Here is a 10353-nt window from a genome sequence, read left to right as displayed (position 1 = left end):
GATCAATTCAGAGTCTGTCTCCTAATTTCAGGTATTTAGAGTTTGTTTGTTTGTTTGTTCTGTTTCTCCCTGGGGCTGATTTGAATAACAATCATGTTGTTAATAAAAGGTTTTTAACGTTCACAGCACTTTAGGACTAATCTTGCTGCCTTGGGGTATAGCCAGGCAATGCTTTCCTCGAGTAGTGATAGAGCCTCTATCATTTCAGGGACCACCTCCTCCTCACACCACTGCAATATGCAGTGCGGCATGCTTATTTAACAGGAAAGCGGAACTGGTCACTCACGGTACAGTCACACCCTGCTTTGGAGGCAGAAGCAAAACCCTGACTTGCTTCAGAGGAGGAAGGAACAGCCTGAGGGTTTATAGAGTGAAATGCTGTGTAGCCACTGGAGTCACTGGAGGTTGCAAAGAGACGGCATCGTCATCAGATGAGTCTCTCCCAAAGCTTCTTATCCTGTTGTGTTGAGCTTAGCAACAAGTCTGTCCCAGTCACCGCGTGTGGTGTGACCTGCTCCTCGGTCGGACCAGGAACACGTGTGGCAGGGAGGGCTGACTGATCCCACGTCTTCCGGACCCGGCTTCTCCTTCTGGAAAGCAGGCGATGTGAGGGACTGGGCCACATAAAGGAGGTGGTTGTGCGCTCGTAGATTTGCTCTACCATTCGCAAATGAAGTAGGCTGACTTGGTTTTCTACAGATAGCAGGGTATGGTGAGTGGTTCGTAGATGGTGCTCGGGTGGAAGCTCCTCTTGGAAGAGAGATGCTCCCCTACATCCCTCTGCTACTAGTCAGATGTGATTCACACACAAGCCTGGGTATATACTTTAGAATACCCCAAAACGTGCATTTTAAAGATTCCTTGTCTTATCCCCCTTTCTGAGTTTGTCTTCCATGTGCACTCTGACAAATTTTGTAGGAAGAACCATTGTATTTTAGGTTAATTTTGGGCTTCATGATTTTAAGGTGAGCACTCCAGCACCTGCATGGGGAGGAAGGTGACAGGCATATGTGGAAGGTTAGCATGCCCCATAGGCTCTGTGTCCTATACACCCACCTTGCCTTGCCTGCACCCCTGCACCCCCCACACGCCGGGCACCCCCGGCCAGCGGCAGAGCCGGGGGAAAAAACCATGGGCTGCCCCAGCAGCCCTCGCCAGGGGAAAGGAGCTTCCCCGGCTGCGCGGGCGGGCTCAGCCCCCGGGGGAGGGCTCTGGCGGGGGCCGGAGCATCCCACCGTGCCTGCGGGGGCTGCGGGGGGCGCACCCCGGCGGCGGCGGCCGCCAGCCCCCGCCCCGCAAGCCCTGCCCGCCTTTGGGACGGCAGCCGCCGCCCGGGCATTGCCCTTTTAAGCTGTGGCCCCACCACCTCCTCCCCGGCTCCCGGAGGGGCTCCGGCAGCCGCCGCGACCTCCCTCCTTCCCTCCCTCCCTCCTTCCCTCTTTCCTTCCCTCCGTCCGTCCCCGCTCCCGGCGAGCGGCAGCTGCGGGCCGGGGCGCGGAGAGCCCCAGGGCGGCGGCGGGGAGCCGGGCTGCCCCTGCCCCGCTGCTCGGGGACCATGGGATGCTGCACCGGGCGCTGCACCCTCATTTTCCTCTGCACTTTGCAGCTGGTAAGTGGAGGCGCTCCGGAGGGGGGGCGGGGGGCGGCGGAGAACGGGGGGTTCGGCTCCCCGGGACGGGAAGCAAAGTCCCCCCCAGAGCCTCGGTGCCCCCTGCCCCGGGGCTGGTAAAGGCTCCTGAGGAGGAGGAAGAAGGATGTCAGGCTGTGCTCCGCGAGGGGACTTACTGATGCCTAAAACTCGGAGAAGCGTTTATTAAAAAAAAAAATAAAAAAGTTCTTAATTCATAAGTTTGTGCTGATAAGATACAACTAAAATAAAAAAATCAGCCCGTCCGGGGAGTCCCGGCGGGCTCGGTGGCGATGTTGCAAACCAAACCAAACTTCAGACGTGCCGAACCCCCGCGGTACCTTCAGCCTCTTGTACGGCCGGCTGCCAGGATCGGCTCCCCAGGATCTCCTCCCCCCCGCCCGGGGTCCCCGGGATCCCCTCCCGGGATCTCCCCCGCTCCCCGGGATCCCCCCCGCTCGCCCGCCCGGGAGGGGTTTGTGCTGCCTTGGAAGGAATTATTTCAGACCTCCTCGGGATGAGGTGCCTAGGCAGAGTGCCCTTATAAATATACACGGATTTATCGGGGCGTAAACGCCGCGGTGCGCAGAAAGCGCGGCCCCGGCGGGCGCGGGCTCCCCTCCTCGGGACATCTGCGCGCACGGCAGGGCGAGCGGTGACAAACAAAGGTCTGGTTGTTCCCCGGGTGTCTGTGCGTCCAGCCTGGATCCGGAGGGTCCCCTCTTGTCACTAGCTAATGGGCTCCAGGGCTCCTCGAGCCTTAAAAAGGAAATGACAGCATCAATGTTTTTAAATTTCATTTAGTTCTTTCAAATTTGCTTTATTTTGGAGCGTTAGCGGCGTGCGGGGAAGGGCAGGCTCCCTGCGAAGTTCTGTTGAATAGGAAGCTGGTGCCAAGGGATGAGGCTAGTTAAAACTCTTTGTTTTGGAGTTGCTTGCTCTGACAGCTGCGCGTTTTCTGCCAAGGGCCGGTGAGCGGGCGCTTCGCCGGAGGTGGGAGAGAACCTCTCCTTAGAAGAAACCTGCTAGTTTTTAAATGTAAACCATCAGCCTAAAACTGAAGGGGAGGAGGGTGAGGATGCAGCCCCGTTACTGCTGACTAGCACAATCGGAAGACGCGGATGGAAGGTTTGACTCACAGAATCACAAAATCACTCGTAGTTAAACAAAATACAGAATAGCAGTGGTGGGGTTTTCTTGCACAAAGCATCTCGCTGGGCATATTTATGAGCGAGTTGAATGGCTGGGGAGTGTATTTAGTCTCCTGGATTATTTCTTTTGATTTTTCACCCGTGATCACAGAAGAAAGAATCTGTACCCTGTATTACATTAGAAATTGGCACCTCAACACTCACTGTCTCTTAAACCCATCACTATGTCATCCTGCTTTAAAGCACACACTCACACACACTGGAGGAAAAAAAAAGAATAAGAAAGAGAAAAAGCCATGAGCTGCTGGTGCTGTTCTTATTTCTGACAAGCGTGGGAGTTTTCTCGTATCCAAGACACAGGGACAAAGAACCCCCAGCATTTTATTTTCCTTAAGACCCTCCTGCTTGAAGAAAAGAATCAGTTTGGCTCATTCTTAAGCAAGTTCGGATGCCTTGGCCCTAGCGATTTCCCATGGCACTTGCTGGGTGAATTGGTGGAGCTGGAAAAATGTGAACTATGGTGAGGGAATTCCTGGAGCCGCACTCCGATGGGGGTGAGGCCAGGAGATCCTGGCCAGTTCCCAGCAAGTGCTTGGGTGAGGGTGAGATCCAGCCTGGTGCTTTTTCATTATTATTTTTTTAAGCAAACTTTTTCTGTGAACTGTCACATCACTTCCACGTCAGTACAGCCAAGTGACCTGCAGGACTCGCTGCTGCTCAGGGTGGGCTCTGCTAAGACAAAACACTGAAGCGATCAGACCAAGATCATCATAAATTATAATGACATGAACTTCCTTTGTTCCTTTCATGTCTCTGCTCAGCTTCATTTGATACTTCGAACCCTTCACAGTCTTCCCTGTACATTTCCAAGCACCGTGTCTCCCACTACCAAAGTCTCAGGGGTGAAATCCTGGCCCCTCTATGGTCAGCAATGCTTTGCCTCTGACTTAGGTGGGGAGAGGATTTCGGCACTGGGATTTCCCACTTCACTTTTGCAGCACACCCCTATGTTTCTTCACATGTTCTCATGTCTGTCCCTCAAGGCTTCGCTGGGGCTTTTTATAAACGATGAACGGAAACACGAAACAAGTCCTCCTCCCCCCCAGATCAAATTAGGAATTTGAGTTGCAATGCTTCATAGAGATTGTTTTATTATTAGGTGGAAGCAGTTGAGTGAGTGTGTGGGGAAGTGTTTGCACGCTGCAGCCTAAATGTTTCCCTGGAAAAAAAAAAAAAAGGCAGAAAACAAACATATTCATCATTGCAGTGTATGCTCCCAAAGAAAAAGTTTGTGATCCAGTCGGCGAGCAGAACAACATGTGAATTCAAGGAGCCGCTACACAACGCGAATACCAACTAGATCTTCAGCCCCCCACGGGCTGAGCGCTCGTGGTGCGGATAGAGGAGAGCCGTATGCGTCTGTCTGAAGAAAATCAGGGCTGACTCCCCAGTGGTTTGCTAATCAAGGGGGGAGGGAAGGCTGTAGTTTGAATAAATAATTTGCCATGTTCCAATTTTAGGTTATTGTTTCCTTGAAACGTCCACGTTAGGCTCTTGCTTTGCTGATTGGTGCTGCAGGGGGGCTGCAAGAAGGTTCTGGCTCTCCCTCCCCCTGACCCCGGTGTGTGTCACTGTCCCTAAGCCTCCCCTTCTTCCCGACCCACTCCTGCCTTCAGCGGAAGATTGGGTGATGCTGGCCGAGGTCAGGGCCGCCCTGCAGGTGAGCTTATTCTCAGCCATGGCACAGAGGAGGACTGTCAGCGAGGCGATGGGGTGTTTGTAGCCCAGAGTTTGTGCATCCCAAGGGTGTTGTCACCTCCCAGTTCTCGCTTTGCCCGAACGCCTCTGCCGTTCAGGTGCTGATGTTACCTGCAGCAGCTTGCCAGCCCTTGCTCATCCCTCCCAGCCATTGGGCAGCTGCATATTGAGAAACATGAGCAAAATTTAAATGAGGCACAGGCCTCCCCAGGAAAAAGTCAGGACTCGGGCAGAGAGCCTCTGCAGAGGGTTAAGAAATGTCCCTTGTAGAAATTAGGGTTGAAAAAGGCTGTCAGGGGCAGGATTTCTGAACCCGAGCGGTATGACAGAGGCTGTTGCACCCAACAGGACTGTGGACTGGGTGGGTCGTGGTGAGAAACCATAAATGAGGGCTGGTCTCAGGCAGGGATACATTAAAAAAAACTTCAGTTTGCTTCTTTCCTCTCTGCCAGTGTGAGATTGCACGCAAACGGTGTATTTTCTGGAGCAGTAAGTGATTGTGCACTGAAGGCACTATGTGAATTTATTTCTACAAGGCATGGAAAAATTCCCTCCCTCCCCGTGCCCTGTCCCAATAAATCAAACAACTGTAGTTTCTTTACATTCTGTCTGTGGATTGAGAGCTCTGATGCCAAGCAAAGCCTGGAGACAATTTTACAGATACATTATAAATCCCCCTAGAATAAGAGCTTCTAATGGAAAAAGTGACTAATACTTCAAATGAGCACAGAACAAGGCACCCTGGGACGGGACTGCATATTGAAACTAACCAAAAGTAACTATATACCTTTATTTATTTATTTTCTCGTGTTCTCTTTCTCCCTCACTCCCTTCTCAGCAATGCCTTTTTAATCTCTTACAGAAGGGGGTGACCAGTTCTGGAAACTATTTGAAACCAGCACAGATCCTTCTCTAACTACTCTCTTGTAACTAAAGCGGTCGTGTCAGTTTGATCGAGGCATAAAGAGATGAAGAGCTCGCAGTGCGTGGGGGCAGAAGGGCAGTCTGGCAGGCAGGCAGGTGGGATTGCACGGCAAGTCAGGCAAGGCAGGGTCTGGGCAAAAAAACCCAAAAGCATGAGTTAAAACAGGTGGGCTTGATCGGATCGGCACACGTGGGCTGCAATAGCATCTTCCTGTCCAAGGTAAGGAGCGAGCAGGATTGCAGCATCTGCACTTTGGGAGTTGTGGAGACGGTGTTCTTGGCTTTCTCCTCTCCATTCCAGGGCCATTTTGAACTGGAGACAGGGTGGGGAGAGCAGGACCCATCTCCCCTCCTCTGCAGCTGCCTCCGGAGCTGGGGCAGTTTGATGCATCTCCTGAGAGAGGTCTGAGCTCACACAGCTGAGCACAAAGCATTCAAGGCAAGAGCAGGTGCGAGGGAAGCACAGTGTCCCTTTGCTCATCACGCTGCTCAGGACCACTCCAACGTTACCTTGTGCTCTCCCCAGCTGTGTATCTCCTCCATGTTTTGTGCTTAAATTACAATCCCTCTAGGGAAGGGACTATCGCGTATATGCACAGCACCTAGCACCGTGATGGCTTGAGCCTTTCCTAAAGTCCTTGAACAATACTCCAGGCTAAATAATAACATAAGTCTAAAGACTACGTTTGACAGATGCTGTCTTCTCCGTGTCTGTTCCAGACAAAGGAAAATTAAAGCTGTGCCAATAATAGAGCTCGTCAGCATTTTCCACTGAAGCTGACTTTCAGCAGAAACCTGGGGATTTGACTAAATGAATATTTTCATGAGAAGTATCTGCTTTCCATAGACAATTCTGAGCTTTTCTCCCAAGTTTTGGCCAGAATATTTTGGCGAAAAATCAAAAATGTGCTGGCGAATGTTTGCTGTGCTGGCAAACATTTTTAATTTTGGAGTTGTGGAGCTTTTCTTACAAAAAGTTGAATTTTTGCATGAGGAGATTTTATTTTTTTTCCTTTTCCTGAGCAGCTGGAGTCAGTACCGCTCTAACACAGTGGTCTAAGCCCAAAAGCTTCTGCACAGCACCAGGGGAGAGGGGCTTGGGGTATGTGTGTTTCAGACGTGCCCCATCGCAGATTGCACCTTGCCTGGCAGCCCACATCCGCATTTCCCATAGCGGTGGCGGAGATTGCAAATGACTCACAGGAACCATGTTTCTTTGTGTCCTTTAACCAAACCCATCTACCACTTTCAGACCAGGAATGAAATTTGGCAAAGGCCAAGCCAAAGAGCAGCCGAGGGCAGGGTGGTATTGAAGTCACCTCTTCTTCTTGGAGAACGAGGGCTTTATTTTGGCTGACGCAGTGTCTTTGCCTGACCGCTCTCCGATTCTTCCTGGCCACTCTCTGCTCCTCTGCCTTCCCTTTTTTTCTTCTCTCCAAGCACCAGGGCCATGTGAGAAGAGAAGGAGACAGTTTTCTCCTGATGGGGAACCTCTCCCCCTAGCCGGTGTGGGGTTAAGGGAGTGCTGCGCCTGCCAACCCCGAGCTGACGTTGCTCCATTGTGTGCTAATAATATACGGAAACTCAGATCATTTTGGCTGGGGTGCAAAATGGAGCTTTTCCAAGAATCTGCTCCAGGGGCCCTCAAGTAGGAACTCTTGGAGAATAAACTGGATAACAAAGGCCAGATTGTGATTGCTTTTCCTCCAGGAAAACCCTGGAATAGCCCATAGCTTTTTGAGCACTTAAGAAAATGCATATGATCTAGTGAGCAGTAAGTGCCCCAGCTGTAGTATTCCCTTTTCGCATTAACAAAACATTGGGTTTGAGGTCAGTAGAACTAAACCTTTCTTTCTTATTAAAAAAAAAAAAAAGAGAGATAATTTGTGATTTAATGTCCTTATGCTGGTGGGGTTCCTTTTGTCCCCTCTCCTCCTGTGCTGCAGTAGATGTGAGGAGCACACCTAATGGCATGGGGTGTCTGTGTTGAAGTTTGGTAGAAAGAGAGTTTTCAACAAAGTGGAAACTTTTGACTCAGAAGTAATGCACTCTTCTCCTGTTCCCCATCTCCAGAACACAAGAAGGAAAAAAAAGGACATTTCTGGGTTTAAAAAAAAAAAAAAAAAGAAAATACTCTGGTATTTAGCAATGTTTGCTGAAAATGATGGTGAGGGTTTATTGTGCCAAACCCCAAATATTTTGAACTTTTCAGAAGTGTTTTCAAGCTTCTGTAAAAAAGAAGTTGGTTTGGTGTTATGTTGGTTTTTTGTTTTGGTTTTTTTTTTGTTTGTTTCTTTTTTTTTTTCTCTGGACTTGTGCACTCTGGAAGTTTTCATCTTCTGAATGTTTCTGATGTCATCATGTATCCCCCAACTTGTGTTGAGGCTTAAGGGGAGAAGTCCTCAAAGAGAAAGCACAGGCTTGGGCGTTCCCGCGGGGTAGCGGCTTGCTGAGTTGACTCATTATCTACTCATAGCCCAATGTATTTTGGTATTTTTGTTGTAGAAGGAAACTCAATGAGTAAACGCCCTGCAGAACTGCCAATCTGAGATATTTCATAATTATTCCAGAATCACAATATTACATTAAAGTTCACAGGATTTCGGAATAAGAATAAATGAAGTCTGCTTCACTTGTTTATTGAGATCTAATAAGGTTAAGGATCTTATTTCATCTTCTTGCCAGGGATAATAGTAGGGATTACAAAAGCAAGGATTAATAGTACTAAATGTAGGGAATCAGTAGTTAAGTAATAACAGGAAAGTAGGTATTAATAGTAGGGATGGGAAAAACTGAAATGATTGAAATATCTGGCAGAAATCTTTGAGAAGGGGCTCCAACAAAGGTGCTGCTTCTCACCAGCATATCGGATTTGTGTTTCCCGTTGAACTCAGAAAATTCAATGATGTTGCTCTGGCTTCTCCCTGGGTTAGCTGAGCCCTGGGCCCACATCTGAAGGTCCTTGTGAAATGAAGAACAGAAGTTTTATTTTGCTTTATGTTCCAAGGTTTCACAGACTAGAGAGGAGGGAGCAGCAGTTCTCTGCTGGGGCAAGATCAATAGATCCTCCCTTGACTTCAGTGTAGCTCATTAACATCAGCTGTCTTTTCCAAGGGATGCTTTTTGGTCTCATTTCCACAAGGACTTAATTGCCATTTTCCTGGTGCCTGTGGCTTGTTCTCAGCACAGCTGCTTCTGTGGCAGGACGTTAGACACAAATATGTTGTTTATCAGGGAAGCTCACATCCCAGATTTTCTCTCAAAGGTGAGGATTCATGGAAATTAGGAGAGCAGCTTTTCTGATCCCCCTTGCCCCTTCATCCTGGATGTTGCTTGGGTGAATCCAGGTTTAGTAATTGAGGCGTCAGATTCCCTGACACCTTTCGGCTGAAAAGGTGATGGGTGGAAGCAGTGACCGCTGCTGCCATCTGCCACGGCTTAATGAAAATATACTGTGGGAATCAAGGCAGCAGCTTGTCTTCATCACCTGCTTGGAGAAGGCAGACATCAGGAGTCACTGTGCCAGCTTCCTTTGCCACCTTTCAGCTACTGGCCAGCCCTGCAGGCAGCTTCCCACCTGCTCCCCAGGCTCTCGCTCTCTCAGGCCAGCAAAATATCTGCTTTCTTCCCTCTTCCACACCCACCCCCCCCCCCCCCCCCCCCATTTTTTATATCCAGTGCTCAAAACTCTAGAAAACCAGGACCATCATCATATTTTCCTCTGCACCAGTGGAGCTAACACACAGATGTCTGCCCAGGTCCTGGTTTTCAGAAGTGTGGGAGCACAAGTTGCCACCCCATTACGGCAGCAGGCAGTCCTGCTGCACAGCGCCGGGGCGGGAGGGCTCAGTGTGCGTGTGGGATCCAGCCTTCACCCCCTTTCTGCACTTTGGGGCAGCCCCTCACCACGCAGACTTCCTCCCCATTGCACCGCTCTCAGAGGAGAAAGGAAAGCAGCTGAGGATCCCCGATGAGATCTCTGGGGATGGGATGCCTGGGAGGGCTGGGCCAGGCTCCTCAGCCCAGCTTGCCCCATCCCACACCCTGCAGAGCTGCCCGCAAGCTCGGTTCTCAGGTCTAGGAGGGCGTAGCTCTGCAACAGCATCTCTTTTCTCAGCACCGTCTCCAAGTCTCTTTCCCTGTCATCGGGCCATCCCCGAGTGATGTGGGACATCACTGTCCTGAGGGAGGTAGGTCTGAATGATACAGGAGAGAGCTTCTCCTTCATTACTGAGCACTTGGGCAACCAGTCACCTGGTCAAAGATATGAAAGAACAAGAACTGAATATTACTGAGGATAGCTGGGTTATACTTCTCCTTGAGAGCTAAGTACACTTAATAAAAAATGAACCCGGGTGCTCAGATGAACACACAGTTACAGTGAATATACAAAGCCTGGGAAGAAACCTCCTGTGACACTTCTCCGGGAAACAGAACCTGTCCTGTGTCTCTGGCGACTCTGACAACAGCCTTGGACCCATTAAAGCGTCTGGTGCTGAATTATATTTCCCAAGTGCTGTTCTCTGGAGATAGTTCATCTGTAAGCACCGTTTCATCTGAACAGGGAAGGTGAGATAGAGGACACTATAGAAGGGGATGGAGCATTTTATTACCCACACAGAACTTATAAAATATTGAGTGTAACCTTGCATGGAGCGCTCTGTATGGTGTGTTCATCCATCACAGATAAACAGCCTCACCACAATTAACAGTTTGTCACTGTCTTTCTTCAGCTCTACCTCAAAATTACCGCTGTAGTAACCACAGCTCAATCTCAGTACCAGGACAGTTAACCTACCTGGAGATCAGGAGGAATCTAAATCCTGGCCTTGCTCGAATTTTTTCATATTTAGGAGGTTTGTACATTATTTCTAAAGTACTACAATAAAAGCA

At 49.7% G+C, this 10353-nt stretch overlaps 1 protein-coding gene across 3 annotated transcripts in view; it reads left to right on the top strand.

The window, feature by feature from the left end:
• The first annotated feature begins 1333 nt into the window (after nucleotides 1-1333).
• NKAIN4 (sodium/potassium transporting ATPase interacting 4) overlaps nucleotides 1334-10353 on the top strand; it is a 56680-nt gene continuing 47660 nt past the window's right edge. For 2 of the 3 annotated variants that reach the window (XM_064465399.1, XM_064465398.1), the window contains exon 1: nucleotides 1334-1609. In XM_064465399.1, the coding sequence (XP_064321469.1) occupies nucleotides 1556-1609 (54 nt within the window). In that variant the 5' untranslated portion in view covers nucleotides 1334-1555. The remainder of the gene's footprint in view (nucleotides 1610-10353) is intronic. The other variant, XM_064465397.1, reaches the window with a different exon arrangement.

The sequence above is a fragment of the Phalacrocorax carbo genome, chromosome 14 (assembly GCF_963921805.1).
Source record: "Phalacrocorax carbo chromosome 14, bPhaCar2.1, whole genome shotgun sequence".
Lineage (NCBI taxonomy): Eukaryota > Metazoa > Chordata > Aves > Suliformes > Phalacrocoracidae > Phalacrocorax > Phalacrocorax carbo.
Note: the sequence above shows the minus strand (reverse complement) of the source record. Positions and strands in the feature narration are given on the sequence as shown.